Source organism: Brachionichthys hirsutus, unplaced genomic scaffold (genome assembly GCF_040956055.1).
Source record: "Brachionichthys hirsutus isolate HB-005 unplaced genomic scaffold, CSIRO-AGI_Bhir_v1 contig_646, whole genome shotgun sequence".
NCBI classification, from domain to species: domain Eukaryota; kingdom Metazoa; phylum Chordata; class Actinopteri; order Lophiiformes; family Brachionichthyidae; genus Brachionichthys; species Brachionichthys hirsutus.
Window position 1 is genome coordinate 133,687 of NW_027180356.1, and position 18,499 is coordinate 152,185.

General features: G+C 43.2%; 3 protein-coding genes across 3 annotated transcripts in view; 2 read left to right on the forward strand and 1 right to left on the reverse strand.

The window, feature by feature from the left end:
• Positions 1-2,984, reverse strand: part of LOC137913995 (protein unc-13 homolog B-like) — a 46,686-nt gene extending 43,702 nt beyond the window's left edge. Inside the window, exon 1 of the mRNA XM_068757615.1 lies at positions 2,963-2,984. Within this exon, the coding sequence (XP_068613716.1) occupies positions 2,963-2,984 (22 nt within the window). The remainder of the gene's footprint in view (positions 1-2,962) is intronic.
• Positions 2,985-4,314: 1,330 nt separating this feature from the next.
• LOC137913992 (stomatin-like protein 2, mitochondrial) lies at positions 4,315-7,766 on the forward strand. Its single transcript, XM_068757611.1, has 10 exons — positions 4,315-4,356; positions 4,940-5,092; positions 5,195-5,294; positions 5,374-5,432; positions 5,542-5,643; positions 5,745-5,879; positions 6,595-6,739; positions 6,915-6,994; positions 7,081-7,209; positions 7,326-7,766. The coding sequence occupies exons 1-10, from the start codon at positions 4,315-4,317 to the stop codon at positions 7,449-7,451; spliced, it is 1,071 nt and encodes a 356-aa protein (XP_068613712.1). The 3' UTR covers positions 7,452-7,766.
• Positions 7,767-8,862: 1,096 nt separating this feature from the next.
• On the forward strand, positions 8,863-16,297 carry LOC137913993 (GPI ethanolamine phosphate transferase 3-like). The gene is made up of 10 exons (XM_068757612.1): positions 8,863-9,340; positions 9,704-9,847; positions 9,962-10,085; positions 10,355-10,511; positions 12,012-12,194; positions 12,296-13,892; positions 13,987-14,190; positions 14,781-14,962; positions 15,172-15,242; positions 16,168-16,297. The coding sequence occupies exons 1-10, from the start codon at positions 8,863-8,865 to the stop codon at positions 16,295-16,297; spliced, it is 3,270 nt and encodes a 1,089-aa protein (XP_068613713.1).
• Positions 16,298-18,499: the final 2,202 nt, after the last annotated feature.

Sequence of the window (18,499 nt, forward strand, 5' to 3'; positions counted from 1 at the left end):
CCATGTGAGTTACTTCAGACCAAGAATGACTGTTGCTACAAGAGCATCCTTTAAAATAACATGTGGGCTCTTGCCTTGCCTGGCGACTGCGCTCGGAATCCATGAAAATGTATGTTTCTGTTGTTTTCCACGCGTCGCTCTCCAGTGTCAGGAAATACCACATTCCGTGCCACCGAAGCGATCGTGTGTCTGCATCCGACGCCTCTAATCCTGCAGCATGAAAGGGTCCATCCGAGCCACGTTTCCTGTCAGCCCTCCCCCTAATCCACAGCAGGAGTCTCCCACACATGTCCAATTGTGAGGGCAACCACTCTTCTTGTTGCGTAAAACCATCGCCATGGAGATGAAACATCCCAATTAGCAATCAATAAAAGCAACACCGTCAACCTGGGCTTTCAGAGGACGAGTCACATTAAGCTCTTCTGCTTGCATCTAAGTGGTGAGCGTGCACGTTCTACAAGCGACGCCTCATTTTGAATAAAACTATTCATTGGAAGATAACATTGGGGCAAACTTCAAATCTTTCCCTTTCAAATGTTTGTGCCCTGACTCATGATCACTACAGTGTCCTGTTTGCTCTATATATTAGGGAATATCTACAATGATTTTAGTATATCCCCATAGGATATAATCAAACTGTCCAAACATATAATAAGTGGTAAATAATGATCTGCACTTATGTACTGCTTTTTATAATTGTATATGAAACTGACATTTAGGAAAGACAAGCCACTAACCAATGTACCCACCTGTTGCATTCATTTCTATTTAGTTCATTTCTCCATGAAAACATGCATCGAGAACTTTGCTCCATCGACTACGGTACTTTTATTGCTGGGGGGGGGGGGGGGGGGGGAAGCCGTTCAAGGAGAGTCCGTTTCTGCTCCACTGGGCAGAAAATTCCCAAAATGTTTCAATCCTAAAATGTTTACTTGTGATTTACGTTTCATGAAAATCCATGACTTTTTTTTTAAGGAAAATGACAGGTATAATGGTTCGCACATGAAACACATCCCAGAGCCACCACTCTATCTAGAACCCCTGCAAACTTCACTGGATTCTTTTCCTCCGTGTGTCCAACTGCTTCAACAAGTTTCATGGATATCCATCAAGCAATTTTGGCCGAATGTTGCCAACGTTCAGATAAATAGAGTCATTACTGAACCTCCTTGGTGACGAGTGATAGAGATAAACCCCTGCAGGTGGTCTGGGGGTCGACACAAGAACGAGAAGGATCGTTTTGGAATAGGTCTCCACTGTTGTTGAATATCTGCATATCTGAGAGGTGAGGACTGACACTTGAACATTTGCTAAGGCACTTTGGGAAAGGCAAGATCATGACAGAAGGTGTTTGCCTGATTGCATAAGCACGAGGGGGAGGGGTTTGAAGAAAGAGCAGTTGCAGGTTGCTATTTGACATTGGTCATGTCTCTCTGTGATGAGAAGCAAGGCCTGAAATCCCAACTGCCTTTTGAATTCAACATTTGAATTCAAAATACAAGATGGTGGAGTCAATGCTGTCAGCGACGTTGAAGCACAACAAAAAGAACAGCTCATCTCTATTTATCACAGCGAACCCAAATGAGAGGAGGTTTTCTGCTTGAGATAATTACTCCCTCTTCTTAAAGTCTATTCCTTGTAACTTCCCTGTTTTACTCCTGCTCACCTTCATTCCTCTCTTTTCTAGAGCAGACCTCCACTTCTCTAAATCCTCCTCTACCTGCTCTCACTGCAGACCACAGTGTCATCTGCAAACATCATATCCCAAGGAGCTTCCTGTCTCACCTCATCTGTTAGTCGATCCATCACCATGGCAAACAAAAAGGGGCTCAGATCTGATCCCTGGTGCATCCCACCTCTACACTAAACTCCCCCGTTACTCCTACTGCACACTTCACTGCTGTCCTACATGTCCTGAACTACTCTGACATACTTCTCTGCCACTCCAGACTTCTTCATGCAAAACAAACAAACAAATAAAAGTGTCATCTTTACAACAATGTCTGTGATGACAAAGTCATTTAGGAGATAATGCTCTGTACTTAAAGCTTGAAATAAATTATGACATGAAATGATGACATGATTCTCTAGCCTTTCACCTCCTCCTGGCAGCACCGTACCAAACTGCTGGGCACAGACACCGCATATTGCATAAGCTGCTTTCCTGCAGTGAATGATGCTTGAGCCGCAGGGATTGCCCTCCCATTTTTTGGATTAACTTTTACCATGTTTTGAAAGAAGTCACTTATTGTACTGTACTGTACTATCTTGTGTACTCATTTTCATTTTCTGGTGTACTCATTTAAGTTTTCTGGTGTGTGTGTCTATATATATATATATATATATATATATATATATGGATTGGATAATAGCATTCAAGATAAATCTCAGATAGTTTATCATTGATTGAGTTTGTGTGATTCCAATACGACTGCTTCCGTATTATTTCCATTCGCATTATCACTAAGCTTTCGTTTTATCAAAGCAGATAGTTGCATGTGAATTTTTTTTATATTAAATAGCGTTTTTCATCACCTATAAATCAGTTGGTTTCATAGATTTCAGCACTTATCTCTGAACTATTCTAACCTGAACTGTTTTCTCCTCATCGCTTTAAACCTCAGATCTCTGTCCAGCTCGGGTCAGAAACAGCTGGCATGGCAAAGCATGGAAATCTCAGTGTTTCACTTTGTGTCCTGGTTCAGAACACAACTTCAAACTTGTGTTCATTAATCTTAATAAGCGTAATATATATATATATATATATATATATATAAAATAAAAACACGACAGGAAAAATGTTGCTGCTTTCCAGTTTTCAGAAAAGTTAAGCACACCTCCTGCTATAAAACCTGCTCATTGCCATCACCAAACAGAACACAACATATAGTTGTTTTCAAGTTTAAATCCAACACACCTGTTTTTAATTACATTAAGAAATTAAAATGAAATTAAAACTCACCTCTGACACACAGTAACGACATGGCAAGGGGGGGATAATCCAGCACTTTGACACTGTCTGTTGAGCGGGCGGAGATTCACTCTGTCATTGTTACACGCCAGTTATATTTCACGCTGTGTTTTGGTTCCGACTCGATGTTCACAGGAGTTCCGCCGCCGGGCAGAGAGCGGCGGCCGCCATTCCACGGCCACAGCATTATTTAAAACTCTCACAAGCTCGCCGGACTGACGGACAGCCTCAGAGGGCATCGAGGGAGGGCGGGTCGGGGGAGAAGCACGTGTCACTGGCGTCCGACACACCCAATCAGAATACAGGACAGCGTTTGAGGGCGGGGTATGTGATGAATGTCCGACCAATCGCTAGACGGTTCGGATGAGGAAACAGGTGACGCGTTCAATAGACACCTGTTGTCTTTCGGGACAGTGAACGTTTCATTTGTAGTGGCTTTTGGAGACATTATATTTGTTTATTGTTTTTATTGCTTGTAAAAATAAAACAACATTCTAAATACTTTATAGACTACGTTTTCACGCAAGTTGTATTGTTGTGAATGAGAAATACTTCATCATTTTTCAACACCTAATTGTTCCCGCTTTATTAGTTTAATCTTATTCACCAATTAGTTACCAGTTTATCAGTGCAGTATCCCCACACATTTGATTGCTTTCTTCTGAGGTGTAAATGTTTTTAAAACGACTATTTTCATATCTGTTGTCTTTATCATTTGGACGTTCGCCGTGTGTTTTGGCCGGTCACGTTTAATAACTCCTTTTTACAAAATAAATAAATAATAATCATAAGTAAAAGGCCGCTGCATATATATAATATATACATATAGCTGAATTCTCAGCGTTTTACTTTTTATTTTGTCCTCGTGATTATATGACCCATGTGCCTCTTGAACAGTCACGATATAAACACGAGCAACAACTTCGAATTTGGTCAATCCGAGTAATATCTATCGATTACGGACCTTCAATTTAGGAACACCAACAGCGCTCCGCTGCTGTAATGACAGTGGGTCCTGTCAGTAACTGTATGTATGTATGTATGTATGTATGTATGTATGTATGTATGTATGTATGTATGTATGTATGTGTGTATGTATGTATGTATGTATGTATAAAAAGCGCAGAAAACTAAAAAATGTGATAATAGTTGTCGGCGCTGTTCTGATATTGTGGCAGCGGAACCATAGCGCGTCGCTCGTGTATCCCCCGGAATATTCACTGGTGCACCACTGATGTAACTTTCATTTCCGGATTAGGGTCAGATACGAGTACAGAGTGTGGTTCGAGTACCGTTTATAAGCTGAACTTTCTTTTTGCAGTGACTTTTGTCTTTAGTAATCGATGCTGCGGACGCTGTGTCGCGCCGGCGGGGCTCTCCTGCAGGTAGTAAAGCCGCGATCATCGCGCTAATTCACTGACTGAACGTTTACAAGCGTCGCTGAAGATGGCGTTGATAATCGATGTCGCGGGGACTCCTTTCATCAGGAAGGCATTGCTAAGTTAGCGAGACAGACACTAACGCGCTTCGATCTATGCAGAGACGTAATGGAGGAATTAAATACAGTCGCATACTGAGTTCATTCATTCATTCGTTCACCGGGTCGCGGCAATTCAGCGTCACCAATCCGCCTAAGATGCATGTTTTTGGGAGGAAGCCGGAGAACCCGGAGAGAACCCACGCAGAACACGGGGAGAACATGCGAACAAGTCGGATTCGAACCCGCGTCCTCCTTGCTGTGAGGCAACAGCGCTAACCACTGCGCCCTGAGTTATATATTTTTAAGCTTTAGCGGTTACATTTATTAAGACACAAATGTGATATCTGCTGTGAGTTTCAGCCCTCTCTGCAGCAAAATAAATGATTTAAAATCCGTTACCATTGTTTTGAAAAATATGCCTTCGTGAAGCTGAAAAGCGACACTCTGGATGTGTTTTTCTTTCTTTTTTTTATTTTGTGTCTCTATAGCAAACCCAGAGGACCGGGCCGAGGTTGTGGGTTACGCCAGCCCAGCAGCGATGGGCATCCACTCTGCCCATGAACACTGTGGTCTTGTTTGTGCCCCAACAGGAAGCCTGGGTGGTTGAGAGAATGGGCCGATTCCACCGAATCTTAGAGCCGGTATCACCTTAAAACCTCTGAAGATCCCTGCTCAAAGAGCACTGGTGTCGTCCGTTACAGAAGAGAACATCCAACGCTCAATAACCTTTTCATGTTTCGTAGGGCTTAAACTTCCTCATACCTGTTCTCGACAGAATTCGTTATGTGCAAAGTCTCAAAGAGATTGTCATTGATGTCCCGGAGCAGTCCGCAGTGTCTCTCGGTAAGGTGCCATTATGGTGTCACGTTCTCAGCAATGTGCCGCCGGAGTTGATTTTAAATGAGTGAATGGTGCGTTTCAGATAACGTCACGCTACAGATTGACGGAGTTCTTTATTTAAGGATCCTCGACCCCTTTAAGGTACGCTGTTAATCATTGCAGACTATCTGCACCGCTCTGGTGCGATATTCAGATCAAAGCCACACAAATGTCAGTTTTATCTCGTGAAACAACTTGTGCTTGTTCCCAGGCCAGTTATGGCGTTGAGGATCCGGAGTATGCTGTCACACAGTTGGCACAGACCACCATGCGCTCAGAATTGGGCAAACTCACGCTGGACAAAGTGTTCAGAGTAATGACAAGCCGCCGCTCTGTCTCGTATTTGTTCTCACAACGTGAATCGTAAGTGCGGTCACAACTTTTTTTATTTATTTATTTGCTTTCATTTTAAAGGAGCGGGAGTCTCTCAACGCCAACATCGTTCACTCCATCAACCAGGCTTCTGATGAATGGGGAATCCGTTGCCTCCGCTATGAAATCAAGGATATTCATGTTCCGCCTCGTGTTAAAGAATCCATGCAGATGCAGGTGGGGCAATCAGAATGTATTTCCAATTTGATTTGGTTCAAGACTAGGCAGCCTAGACCACATGGGAGAACGAAATTGTTGCTGCTCAAAGCTTTTACACAAAATACCGCAATTTTACTATCTGGGTTACACACAGGAAGCAGATTGTGCACTCACTCTTATTCTTTAGCATCTTTTGTTACCACAATCACTTGAAACATGAAGTTAGGTAGGAGTCTTTGATAATACCTTACAGCTGATCTAAAGCAGAGATGCTCTCATGGCTGCAACCCATCTTGTATTCCTAGAATTATATTTATCTCAAGCGAGTAAAACATCTCCTACTCTTACTGATACACAAATACACATATTGCTGTGTTCCGATTTGATCATTATTATGTTTTCAATTGTCCACTGTGGATTATTTGATGCTCAAACATGTGGTGCTAGAACACAAGCTCCTGTTTGCATCATTGAAAAGAACTTACAAACAGCTCTTGAGGATAAAAAAAGAATTTGTGTGCAGGCACAAGATGGCAGTAACCACTCACACAATGTGCAGACCTCAGACATCGCTCACATCAGTCAATTGTGATGGAAGGAAGCACACTCGCACCACAAAAGCTTTTCACAATAAACCCCATTCATTTCGGGGCCTGTATGTATAATTTCCCCATGCTGGATGAATTAATAGAACTTTCTTTCATTCTAAACAGTGTTTATTACAACCCTGTAGGTGGAGGCTGAGCGCAAGAAGAGAGCCACAGTACTGGAGTCTGAGGGGACGAGGGAATCGGCCATTAACATCGCAGAGGGTCGTAAACAAGCCCAGATTCTGGCCTCGGAGGGGGAAAAAGCAGAGAAGATAAATGAAGCTGCTGGTGGGTGCACCTGCAGATCTAGTCCAGTTGTTTTATATCTGAAGCATTAATGTAGCTGCTGTGCTTCAAAGGACAAATGTTATCTGCTTCTATTTCTGCTGCTGTATGTGGGGATTTCACTTGAAGTAAAAAAAAAATTGCTAATAATATTTCCAATTGATGATTTTCCCTTCAGGTGAGGCGCAGGCAGTTTTGGCCAAAGCAGAGGCGAAATCAAAAGCTATTCGTCTTTTGTCAGCGGCTCTGACGGAGCGGGTAAGGATAAGCCTTTTTTATTTCTTTTCAGATAACCGTGATTACAGGTTTTCCAGTTCTCACCATTTTCATTGCGTTTTGTTCAGAATGGAAACGCCGCAGCCTCTTTAACGGTGGCCGAGCAGTACGTCTCTGCCTTCTCCAACCTTGCCAAAGAGTCCAACACCATTCTTCTGCCCACCAATACCGGTGACATGAGCGGAATGGTCTCTCAGGTATTTCCTCATTTACATTTTGGATTTGAAATGTCATCAGAGAGAGTGTCTTTATGGTTTTTGTTTTCTTGTGTTGCTACAAAAGTGTTTTGAGTTTCCTCTTTTCTCACACTCAGGCTATGGCCATTTATGGAACGCTGGCGAAGACGAGCTTAAAGTCGGCACCAGAAGCAGTGGAGGAGAACAGCGTCAAGCTTGCAAATGAATCATCAGCGACTGATGAAAACAGACCTTATGAATAAACTTCAAGTTGAAAATGGCAGGACAAGCAGTTTGTGTTTCAGTTATTGAGCCTCCAAGGTGCAGCTCTGTGAGAATGATCTCAAGCAGATCAGAAGGGAAAAGCTTTCAGGAAGTCTGTCTTAGTGTTCTCTGAAAATCAATTATTTTTTTCTAAGATGATTTTAATTAATCAATGACTATTACTAATTCTCAGTTATTGTCACCAGATGTCAGCCAGAAATGCTCATTTTAATGGCTTTGAGAGGCTGACATGGAGAAATTGAAGTCAGGATTCGACATGCGTTAGCCTCACTTTCCATAAATAAAATCTTAGTGTGCAGTATCAGATTTGTGTAAGTCATTATTTTTGTGCATTAGATCTGTAGAGGCATGCGTTATTACATCAACCCAAATGGAACTGGATGATTTAATTTTGAAGTTCGCAGCTGCACTGATTTGACTTATCACCATCGATAACTGCATCAGTGGAACTTTGAGGTTGCCATGTGTGATGTTGCCTATGAATGGTGTGAAAAAAAATAGTTTATTCACAGGTCGACACATTTTACATTAAACCGCCATCTCCCAGAGAAAACTTTATGCACATTTGCTTTAGAAAAAGTAATATTTAAAATAATGAGATTATTCCTTTCCCATTTACTTAAAAGTATGCAAAGAAGAAAAAAAATACCCCTGATGACTTCCGGCATGTATTATTTCTATTGTTTAGTAATTTATTTTTAATTGTCTTGGAATGACAACTATATATATATATATAATGTGTGTGTGTAAAATGTTTCTGAGTTTACACACCCCAGCACTTTACAGCTAAAGTGTGGTAGCGGCGTGTCTGTCTAAAGATTCCGGCTCAGGATGTAAGTCAGCGTCTTCAGTGTTACATAGAAAAAGGTCCGACGCACAGTTCCGTCTGGGTGCACGCACGCTAACGTTCCTAGTCACCACCAGCCAGCCAGCTTGACATGCTGTACCGGCGTCCCCAATGAAGGCGAGCGTGGTGAGCCGTGGTTCTTTGCTGCCTTGAGAGAGTTACCTGTACCGGTGGAGTTAACGCACGGATCACGCCCCCCACACACACGCACATATCGAGAGGACGAAAACGCGACTGCTACAAGGTCAGTGACAACAGGGAGGAGAGCTAGCACCTGCTAACAGCGTTAACTGTTTGCACCTAAGTGTTGCCGGACTCACGCGAATTGATGCTTTCTGTGTAGCCTCCAGATTGTCCACCATTTAAATTTGTCATTTTGGACCTTTCCCAAGTTGCATTTTTATTTTATTTTATTTTTTTTACCAGTTTTAGCATCTTGAACAGCAGCAGGTGTTATCCTCTTTATCTGATGCTTTACCACGATCATGATAAAATAATGATTTATCATTGTCTGTCTTGTGCCATGTCTGCTCCGCCGTAGGATGAAGGGGCTACGCTTGCTGTCCCTCCTCCTCTGGCTGTGTTCGGTGTACTATGTAGGCATCTACTTGTTCGTGGGCGGGTTCCTGTTGGTGAGGTTGGAGGTGAACCGGACCAGCACCTGCGGAGACGTGCTGCAGCCTGCAGACGAGCTGCGGGACTTCTGCCACGCACGGCCGCGATTCCGCAGGGCTGTTCTCCTCATCGTCGACGCTCTGAGGATCGACTTCACCCGGTTCGACCCCAACAACGTGGCGCCCCTACCCTTTGAAAACAAGCTTCCTGTGCTGGAGGAGATGGTCACATTCAGGCCCTCCCACTGCCGCCTGTACCCTTTCCGGGCTGATCCGCCTACGACCACCATGCAGAGGATTAAGGGCTTCACCACCGGCTCCTTGCCTACTTTTGTGGATGTCGGCAACAACTTCGCATCCAGTGCCATCTTGGAGGACAACCTCATCCATCAATTTGGGAATGCTGGTGAGCACATTCTCAGTTGTTTGTAGTTGGCTGCATAACTTGACGTTATCTGTAGGACTGAAGAGGGAGGTAAACGTTGAAAATATTATCTTTTATTGTTTATTATCCAACAGCAAACATGCAGTGGGAGACTCAAATTGTATTTTATTGTTTAAATCTTATTTTCCGTAACATTGGGCCACTGTTGAGGGCATTTGATTCGTTCTTATAAATATTTAAGAGGACAACGTGTCAGGAACTGTAAAAGCGATATAATAAAAAAATGAAACTTCAAGCGGGGAAGTCATTTCAGCATCCGCTTTCACAACCCAAAATGCTTCGATTTTAAAACGCGTTTGAATAAACGTGCGTGTTCCCTCACAGGCAAACGAGTGGTGTTCATGGGCGATGACACTTGGGAGAGTCTTTTTCCGAAAAGGTTCCATCGCTCTCTGCCCTTCCCTTCTTTCAATGTCAAGGATCTGCATACGGTCGACAACGGGATCCTCCAGCACCTCTACACAACCAGTATGTATTTCCACAATTCTTTTACTTCGCTCTGTCTTAAATGCAAGTGAAGGAGCGTCTATTTTGTGTTGTGCTTCACGACTCTTCTCTGCCACTTGCTGTTGGTTTTGACAGTGGTGGGGGGCGACTGGGATGTTGTAGTTGCTCATTTCCTCGGCGTGGATCACTGCGGCCACAGATTTGGCTCTGACCACCCGGCCATGGCTGACAAGCTCACCCAGATGGATGGAGTCATCAGGTCAGAAAACGGCACAGCTGATGCAACCATTTCATGGTTGTAGGATCCCCCGGCTGCAGTCATCATGTCCTGATACAGTGTATATTACCATACATACATCAGTAACAAGTACCTTTGATTGTAAGAGGTGCCGAGGATCAGTAAAAGCTCATTGCAGGTGTTTAAAAAAAAAAAACAATGTGCAGTGTAATGTGATTTGAAGGAGTAAAACTACCTAAGAGTTATTAAAACCTCAGAGTCCTAATTTATCTCTTGCCATTTTCCTCCAGGTCGGTCATTGATCGTGTGGAGAATGACACGCTCTTGGTGGTGATGGGAGATCATGGGATGACGGACAGCGGAGATCATGGTGGAGAAAGTCAGAAGGAGACCGACGCAGCGCTCTTCCTCTACAGTCCTTCCTCTCTTTTCCCCCCTTCTTCCCAGGTTAGTCAGCTTTGCAGACTTTTAAAAAGTCACTTTTAACCCGAGATGATTGAAAATAGTCCAAGTTTTCAGCTATATAGGCTTCTGCCCAGTGAACATACAGTATATAAGGTCTATATTATTTAAGTCAACTTCATTTTATCCTGTTCAGCTTTCATCTATTACATGAAAAACTTTAACAATTAACTAATTAAGTTGTTTCTGCACATCCATTATATAAATAATATACTGCCATGAGGAAAAATAGGTTATATAATCAGCTTTGCTGTATTCATGTTGACACAATTAAGATTTAAGACACTCAAACCACAGTTAATCATAAGTAGTTAATACCTCTACTGTATTCCAAAAAAGTCAAGACACACCACAAAACATTAATTAAACAGAATGTCATGAATTCCAAATCCTTTTTTTCCATTAAATCCTCTATCAATGCAGCGTATTAGTTGATACAAAAGTTTCAGAGAACAGTAATGATAACAACTAGAAAATTTCCTTCATGCAAGTGGATGCTGTGAGCTGAACCAGGTTTGTAAATAAGGCTGAAAATATTTGTCATTGACTGCTGAAAAACCTAAAGATAAATCATGCAGATTTAAAGGTCAATGGAAGCTGAACTGCAAAACATCAAGGCTGACTGTTGAAAATATGTCAGTAAAGGCTAAACGCTGTATCATTATTATTATTAGCAACAATCATCGTGGGAGAAATGGTAAAGACCACAAACAATCGCCTCAATATTAACCAGAAAGGTTATAGCTAAACACTGGAACAATGTGAGCAGAGGAAAGGAGGAGAAGGTGAATAACAGCTTAATAACAAAGCAGCTAAACTGATTGGCTCGACTCAGCTAATGAGCATCAGCTGTTTAGCTGCTCACTCATTGAGACCGAGTCAGAAACCTTTTCAGCGAATCAGCGTCGGCCATCCGAATCTTCCCATGTTAATTCCCATCAGTTGTGTAAATCAAACGAATCCGATTGAATTGAAACTGGTCAAGTTTAACCATAAATCTAAATTTAATAACAGTTTAGAAGGACAGAGGAATTAGCTGAAATAAGTACTAAGATAAAGAGCAGGTTAATTATTTGGTTACATTGGATTTTTAACCTAAGATTTCCTAAATACTTGTAAATTAAATGCAGAGTGTGATATAGATTCTGATTTAATACTGCCTGCAGTTTATGGAGCAGATGATTTGCATATCATACATGGTTGGTGGAGACATACCGGTATTTGTCTCCTGGTCCTTTTTCAAAGAAGATGAAATGCTATTAAACACGATTCAGTGCACAGATAAACCACCATAGAAAATGCAAATGATTGTTTACCACTGTGTGTTTATGTGTCTTTTATTTTCACAGCAAATGGCTAATTTTATCTCAACATATCAGCAGAGTTATCATCTTTGTCCATGGTTGACTGCACAATTCTGTCTTTAAAAATGTCCATCTTAATTTCCTTAATTTCTTAATTGCATTTCTTTTCTCTTGTTTGTAGAGTGAACCGACCGTGGTACCTCAGACAGACCTGGTGCCCACCCTGGCTCTGCTGCTGGGAGTTCCCATCCCATACAGCAATCTAGGACAGGTTCTCCTGCCTGTATTCCCCTCCCTTGGACATACAGACGGTGTAGGTGGACGTCTCAGCCAGCTGGAGGCGCTGTGGATCAATGCAAAGCAGGTACTATTCTGAAGCGCTGTTGACTACTACAGAAATCGGCATATCCTGGAGCACGTTCAGTCATTTTGTGTTTTTACTTTTAACTCATTTTGTTTCTGAAGGTCAACCGTTTCCTAGAGACGTACTCTGGCATCGCCAAAGACATCCCACCAGAGAGCCTCTCCCACCTGAAGGATGAATTCTCCCGCCTCTCCTCCGAGTACCTCACCGCTGTCGGAGGGACCCGAACGCCTTCGCCACAGCTGGCCGCCTCCCTGCAGGCCTATCTCGCCTCCGTCAGAGACACCTGCCGAGCCACCTGGGCTAAATTCAACCCACTCAAGATGGCTGCTGGTTTAGTCATCCTTGCATTTGCCTGCCTGATGTGCTTTACGCTTTCTGAACTGTCTCATTTGCTGATCAGGGAGAACGTTTCGGTATTAAAGGCGCTGCTTAGCGCAGCCCTTATGGCGGGTGCTCTTGTGGCCGCTGGCCAGCGGCTCACGCTGGGCTACGTGGAGGTGGCGTGGTGCCTGGCGGCTGCTGCTCTGAGCTCCGAGCTTATTTTCCTCTGGAGGACTTTGCAGGCCGGAGCTACCACTGCAGCAAAAAATGGATGTAAAACCTTCAAGTCTGCGAGCTGGCTGACCCCGGGCTGCCTGCTCGCTCCCCAGCTCTTGGTGGCGCTGCTCCGTTGTGCCTCCCTGCTCTCAGACAGCTACGTGATTGCAGAAGGCCGTGCCGTGACCTTTCTGGTGTTGTCTCTGGCCATCTACATTCCCATCCGTCTCAACTGGGATGGCCTGCTGTCACCCCCCAGCCCTGACCCACTGAAGGCTGCGGGGCTCCTGCCTTCTGCAGCTTCCCCCCCGTTGGTATTGAGAAAGGAAAGCAGCACCCTTCTCACCTGCGTGGGGCTGCTCGTTGGCAGCCTCTATCTCTCTCTCTCCTTTCATGGCTGCCGGGAAGAACAAGGCTCTTGCCAGCCGTCGCCGTTCCTCACGCCACTTTCCAGACTGCAGGACAACCAGCTGAAGAACCTCCATTATGTCCTGTCTGTCTCCTCCCTGGGCGTGTGGACATATCTACTGAGATGCTGCCTCCGTCACTATGGTAACCTCAACTCCTCAGGGGGGACGGCGTTTACAGCCCGATGGATCCTACCAATGCTCGCTGTTTGCCTGGGGCTCTACTGGGCCGTTAGTGCCACTTCGGAAGACAGCTTTCGGAATCTGTCTGAACTGATCAGCCTGGCCCAGCTGGTCCTCCCAAGGAGCGCCTTCTTTCTCCTGGGGCTGGGGCTGCTGCTGATCTGGATAGATCCTCTCACTGTGTTTGTGAAGACCAGGGCAGCGGCTACGGCCAGAGGTGCATCGCTGCCCCGACCCCGCTACCGAGCCAGCACGGGCATCAGTCCCCAAGCTGAGCTGCACCACCTCATCCCCCAGATTTACCAGCGCATGCGCCGTTCCCTGGAAGACGGAGAGCTGAGCGAGGCGAACGAGGTGGGCAGCAGACCCGCTGTGGAGGCTTACGGCCTCGGGACCGTCTACTCTGCTCCTTTGCTGCTGCTCTGCGGCCTGTTGGGGATCGGCCTGTTGCTCTTGCACCCAGAGGGCATGGCACTGTCCTTCCTCCTGATGCTGCTTCAAATGGGAGCTCTGTTGCATATTCACGCCTCCTCCACGACCCTCTGTAGCCTGCATGGAACACAATCTGGTGAGAGTCTCACAATTGCACATCTTTTCTTGTGTGTTTTTGTGTCCCTTTTATGACATGCTATATCTCATCCACCTCTAATTGTTTCTTTAAGGTGGTTTTAATGTGCCATGGATTCCGGTAGTGCTGTGGTCTCTGGCTGCCACTCAGTTCTTCCATGCTACAGGTCACCTCCCCACCTTCCCCTCCATCCAGTGGAACGCTGCCTTTGTGGGATTCCCACATGGACACACAAGCAATATACTCCCCGCCTCACTGGTTACGCTCAACACTTTTGCCTCACACATCTTATTTGCAGGTAGTATTAAGATTAGTGGGTTTAAAGGCATTTAAAAAAAATCATGGTCATATAGGGAATTAGGCTTTTGCATCTAATATGATAAATGTATACAGATCAGCAAATAGAAAGTAATTGAAATGTGTGCAGTACTGAATAATGTTGCACCGCTTTACACTACATTTTTAGATTAAGTAAAAATTTAGATTTTCACACTTTGTCAAGGTGATGAAATAATCTACAATACATATGCGTGATTTTCTTTGGTGTAAGGTGTCAAAAATACTGCCCTGTTAATGTTAGAAATCACTAAAAAGGGAAATGAGCATATTGTTTATGTATATATATTCATATGTATTTAAATATGAGGTAAGTCTGACGATTGGTCCTTTAAGGATGCATCATTTCATACAGTACAGCCAAATAAAACATGCTATTTGAGTTCAGCTTGGTTGATAATGCTCATTGATTAGTGCTTCGTTGTAAGCGTGAAACACAAACAAGCAAATGTTGTGCAGGGGGGGAAGTATGTAAAAAGAATAGAACTGATCTAAAAATGAGTCGAAGAAGAAAACTGATTTGTATTTGTGTCCATGTGCCGTCGCCCGCAGTGGGTTGTCCATTGCTACTGTTCTGGCCACTGGTGTGTGAAGCGCGTGGCAGCAGGGGAAGAGTGTGCGGGGAAGAGGGAGAGGACGCTGTGATGGAGATGAAACTGAGAGAAAACCCCCAGCAGTTCAGCGCTGCTCTCCTGCAACTCTCAACACGCTACCTCTTCATCCTGGGAGCACAGGTACTTTGTTATTCAGTTTGTACTTATTCACATACGAAATGAATTATCTCTTACATGGTGAGTTTATTTTTTTCAGTCACAAATCCAAAAATATCTATGAAATGGACTCAGTCCACCATTTTTGTAATATTCATGTTTCTGTTTGTTTCCCTGTTCGATGTCTTTCTGTATCTCGTTTCTTCAGCGTGTATCTGTGCATCTTTCTGCAGGTCTTTGCTTCAGTTTGTGCAGCTGCTATCCTCAGGAGACACCTCATGGTGTGGAAAGTTTTCGCACCCAAGTAAGTACTTGAATGGATTTTCCAGCTTGCACAACCCCACTAACAGTAAATGTTTTTTTGAGGTTTGCAACTACCTACTCTACCTGCTAATGCACATAAACAAAGGTATGTATTTCTGTAGAGGATCACTGTTAGGAGATATTAATGGATATTCAAGATTTAGACAAGATATGAAGTCCATCCAGGGCATTTTGGGTCGACATCGGATTGTGATGGTGTTGACAGAGGCCAGTAGTGTTCTGGGAAGATGGAATAAGTATTTAGAGGAATTAATGAATGAGGAAAATGAGAGCGAACAAAGGGTAGTAGTGGCGCCTGTTGTGGACCAGGAAGTGACAAAGATTAGATGGGCGAAAATAGAAAGGCAATGCAGAAGATGAAGAATGGGAAGGCAGTTGGGCCAGAGACGTACCTGTGGAGGTGTGGAAGTGTCTAGGAGAGGTAGCTGTAGAGTTTTTAATGGGGTTGTTTATTACAATCCTAGAGGGGAAGAAGATGCCAGAGGAATGGAGGAGAAGTGTTCTGGTTTTTATTTTATTTTATATTTAAACATGAATACACTATGAAAGTGTTTGAAATTAATTAGCCCCTTCAAATTCACCACACTGCGGACTGAATGGGTCGTAACTGCCAGACGCATGAAATCATAGAATGCTTGCAGCAACTGGCTGCGAGCGTACCCATACACAGATAGTAACTTCTGTCAAGATGGCGTCTCTCAAAAGATCAAATGCAGTCATTGCTTGGCACAACTTTCAGTTGTTCTTGGTCTTAGTATTTTTTTCAGTTGATAACTTGGAGGTGTCAAAGACTGTTCCACACGTTGTCGTGCAGAAATGGCATTATATTTGCGCTTGTTGTTGCTATTTCAGACAATCATTTTTTTTTATATTTACCTGCCGGCCGTCATGTCTTCTCCTTCCAGGTTAATGTTTGAAGCATCGGGGTTCCTCGTGAGCAGCTTTTCCCTGCTGATCGGGGTCACACTGGTGCTTAGAGTAGACGGAGCCGTGGGCCGCTGGTTCAAGAGACTTGTCCCAGATGCCTCCAGGTAGCGACGGCGCTTCTACGCTTTAGGACGCTGCGCTGCGGAGAAAATGAAGCCGATGGTCATGATGACATTTTTATACAAACTCTTGCCAAAACAAAAATCCATCTGTGTCTAGCATAAGGAGCTCCACCAGCAAGCCGCCTGTGGTTGCTTCTTACTGCAGCCGGAGGGATAAAATCTCAGAGTGTCTGGACTCCCACTGAAGTTTGACTTACTTGAACGCCACCTTACTTGCCCGAAGTTGAAGGCTTCAGGGATTCAGAGTTGTCTGAACGGCGGCACCTGAACGTTTCTGTTATTTTCTATAGAGCCTTGTATTCTTTGTATTCTTTCCAAGCCAGTCTCTTGAACATCCAGTAAATGGTCACAGGTAAATCTGCCTTTTTGGGAGGTTTCCTCCTCGCAGAGAGGCTGATTTTAACTTCAATGTTAAGGTTTAACAGCCATTGTAGTTTACAGTGAGTCATCAAAGACAAGAAGACCAGATGTCAGTCTATGAGCTGTGGAACTATTTTATGATTAAAGTTTAAGGCTTTGGTGAAATCCATCAATGTGCATTACAGCATGCCATTCTAAGGGACTGCAGGGAAAACATTTTATTTTGTAGGATTTTGTATTTTGGAAATGTTTGAAAAAAATCAGCACAGCTGGTTACTGAAAATGTTATTTTCAAAACAATTGTGGGCATTTAATCTGGGTTTTATAGTTGATTTCATTTCATACATCATTCACGGTTTGGGTTCCTAACTCTTATTCTGTTTTTTTTCATCACTGAATAATTTCTTTCATCTCAAATTACACTTTCATCTTAATTTGACATCTCCAGAATAGGAGCCTAGCTTTATGGAATGCAGTTTTAGTTTTTTCTTGTCTCTGATGTCAGTAGTTTTGACGGGGACATGGAATCCATGACGTGCAGAAAAGCTGTTAATTTATTTCTGCAAGATGACTGAGTCAGTGTCCAGCCTTAGATCTGCATCTCATTAGCTAATGCAAGATACTGAAGGGGTGTAGAGATTGGGTCGGATTAGCTACGAAGCAACAGCACACCTTTTCTCTGTCTGTTTTCCGAGAGCAGCTGGTCGTCTCAAAAAAGGCTCTGACTAGGTCCAATGATGACTTGTCTTTTTTTTTCTTTTCTAAAATGTTTAATATATGAGTAACTAATTAATGAAGATGATTTTACATACTGAGAAAAAAAATAAAAGTTTGTTTTTAAAAGTGCCATTTTGGTGTCATGATCATTTCCATATAAGGATATGAAATATCCAGATTCCAATAATATGTTTTTATTTTGTTTCCATATCAACCCTTTTCCATGTTATTGCTGCAGTGCAAACATTTTATACGGTGGATAAAAGTAGTATTTAATATTCAAGTTATTGATTTGATGATTTGATGGAGGGCGTGGGTGCTGCCATAGGTTTTTACGACTCTTCAGTCAAGGTACTTCATTCATTATTCACCCGGACTTTCCACATTTTCAGTTCCCATAACTCTGTCGTCAAACGTCTCACTTGTCAAAACAGGCAACAGAAAGCATCCTATTTAAGATTCATTTTGTTCTTGCTACAGCTTCCCAATATAGGGGACAGCTTAAGTTAGTCTCCGCTTAACAAATATTAGGTTTAAAAAAACGGCACAAGGAAAAGCTCAACTTGTGAACAGATTTTAATTGTTTGAAGAGGATTGTTCATCGACCATAAAACAATCCATTCGAATGTCATGCCGATCTGGTCATTCCAGGAGTTGAGCCGTTATGTAACCAGGAGTGAGGAATGAGCACCATTACAGGTTTGTTTCGAAAAACAAGAAGCTGTAGCAAGCAGCGAGTCCTCATGAAGTCAGTTTAAGTTTTAACTTGTACTTAGATGTTCATTATCAGTGTTATTGATGACCGTTTAAATAAAATTGATGAATGTGGTGGCCATATAAAACTGTTTTTTTTTTCTATAAAGTGAGGCCAACCGCACACATGTCGCTTTCTTCAAACTAATGTGGTGAGTTTGGGTGTTTGATGTGAATAATGACTTGCCCCATAATTATATACACATAAGTGCTTATAGTTTTAAAGTAACATGAACGCATTGGATCTATTCTATTTGGGTGATGTGAAATGCCATTACGACTGTGAAGCTGTAGCAAAGCTTTCATTGAGTACATCAGTACTCCTCTAATTGCTTCTCATTATCCGATAAGCAGCCCT

Coding starts and splice junctions, on each gene's coding strand:
- LOC137913992 (XM_068757611.1), top strand. CDS start 4,315: ATGCTGCGGACGCTGTGTCGCGCCGGCGGGGCTCTCCTGCAG. Junction 5,433..5,541: donor GGATCCTCGACCCCTTTAAG/GTACGCTGTTAA, acceptor GCTTGTTCCCAG/GCCAGTTATGGCGTTGAGGA. Junction 6,995..7,080: donor CAGCGGCTCTGACGGAGCGG/GTAAGGATAAGC, acceptor CGTTTTGTTCAG/AATGGAAACGCCGCAGCCTC.
- LOC137913993 (XM_068757612.1), top strand. CDS start 8,863: ATGAAGGGGCTACGCTTGCTGTCCCTCCTCCTCTGGCTGTGTTCGGTG. Junction 9,341..9,703: donor CCATCAATTTGGGAATGCTG/GTGAGCACATTC, acceptor GTTCCCTCACAG/GCAAACGAGTGGTGTTCATG. Junction 14,963..15,171: donor TCTTCATCCTGGGAGCACAG/GTACTTTGTTAT, acceptor ATCTTTCTGCAG/GTCTTTGCTTCAGTTTGTGC.